The sequence below is a fragment of the Nematolebias whitei genome, chromosome 8 (assembly GCF_014905685.2).
Source record: "Nematolebias whitei isolate Nwh7 chromosome 8, NemWhi1, whole genome shotgun sequence".
NCBI classification, from domain to species: Eukaryota; Metazoa; Chordata; class Actinopteri; order Cyprinodontiformes; family Rivulidae; genus Nematolebias; species Nematolebias whitei.
The window spans coordinates 6,743,861-6,745,398 of NC_056505.1; the positions used below are offsets into that span (position 1 = coordinate 6,743,861).

The window sequence follows — 1,538 nt, forward strand, 5'->3', positions numbered from 1 at the left end:
TCATCAAAGTCTTCCCAATTTTTCATTGAAGAACATTATTTTAAATGTCTTTTACTTATTTTACACACAGTTTGTTGCAAACTGGTGAACCTCTGCCCATCTTTACTTCTAACAGATTCAGACACAAAAAGCTCCTCCAGATGTTTCTTGTTTGTTCCACTTCCTGTTCCAGCTTTTTAAAGAAGCGTTGCACCTTACATTTCCAAACAGTCTGTTTTTAAACAAGTTAAAATTTATTTATAGCTTTATAACTCATTGTTTCTTTGAATTGAGAAAGCTCCTCGGATGAGAAGCGAAACGTCTTCAATTACAAATAAAGTCCAGTTGTTTTGGTTTTAACCATTTTTTTGTTTAATAAAAAACACATTTTAATCAATTGTTCCTGTGAATTAGTTTTATTTAAGATCTAGAATAAAATGTAGCAGAAAATAAAGATCAGTTTAGGAGTTTATTGACAAAAATTAGAAAAAAATTAAAGTTTTACAGAGAACGTTTGAATGAACATGTTTTAATCTTAATCAACAACAAAAAAGATGAAATAACAAAAAGTATTTTAAACAAAATATATTGTGTTAAATCTACTGAGTTAAAAATCAAATCAAATAAAGATGAAGTCACTGGATTAAAAAAGACTGAAGAGGATGAACAACACCAGAACTTGATGAAATACATTTTATGACATTAACAATAATCAGACGTGTTTTCTGTGAAATCAGGTTTTTAAAGTCAGCCTGAAGAGAAGTTTCTTTAAAATGATCCTGGAAATTATTTTATAGTTTGTGCTTTTTTTAATTTTCAACATTCTTTCAAATTTGTTGATCAAATAAAATACAAAATGTCAAAACTATCAAACTCTTTTAACAGCAGTTTTAATTAACACCAAAGTGTATTTTTTATTTGTTTTGAGTATTTATGTTCTTATAAAATATGATGTTGAACTTATTGTGTGATTATTCTCCAATAACTGAGAAACAAAAACAAACATGAACTTTAAACAGAAACTTTAGTTTGACAGATTTTAACTTCAGATGTTTTGGCGTCTCCAGCTGGACAAACACAGAAATAAGGGAAGAGTTTCTCAGTGAAAGTGTCTTTGTAAGTGAAGATGTGACTCATGTCTTCAGAGTCGTGGAAGGACACCTCCCCCCTGTCATAGTCCAGCTGGACCCTGATCCTCTGGAGACTCTTCTTCACTCCGAGAGTTTTACAAACACCATTATTGTATTTTCCATCTTTATACAATAAACACCAGAGTCCATATTCTGGTGAATCAAATCTCTTTCCCTTCCTGTCGACTGACTCTTTAACTAAACCAACATTCCAGTAAGGATGATCTCCCACCTCCACCTCCCAGCTGTGTTTCCCTGAACTGAAACTCTCAGAACCAAAAACACTGCTGTAATTAGTGTTTCTCTCTGGATTATCAGGAAGCTGCTGCTGTGTGTCTCCACGTCTCACACTGGTCAGATCATCAGACAGGTAGAGGCAGCCACTCGCAGTGTTTGGGTCCAGAATGACAGGACTGAAGTGGACCTTGT

The 1,538-nt window shown here is 33.3% G+C and overlaps 1 protein-coding gene across 1 annotated transcript in view; it reads right to left on the bottom strand.

Moving 5' to 3' along the window:
- Window positions 1-867: 867 nt before the first annotated feature.
- Window positions 868-1,538, bottom strand: part of LOC119413805 (zinc-binding protein A33) — a 6,665-nt gene continuing 5,994 nt past the window's right edge. The window contains exon 2 of the mRNA XM_037680869.1: window positions 868-1,347. Coding sequence (XP_037536797.1) covers window positions 991-1,347 — 357 coding nt within the window. The 3' untranslated portion in view covers window positions 868-990. The remainder of the gene's footprint in view (window positions 1,348-1,538) is intronic.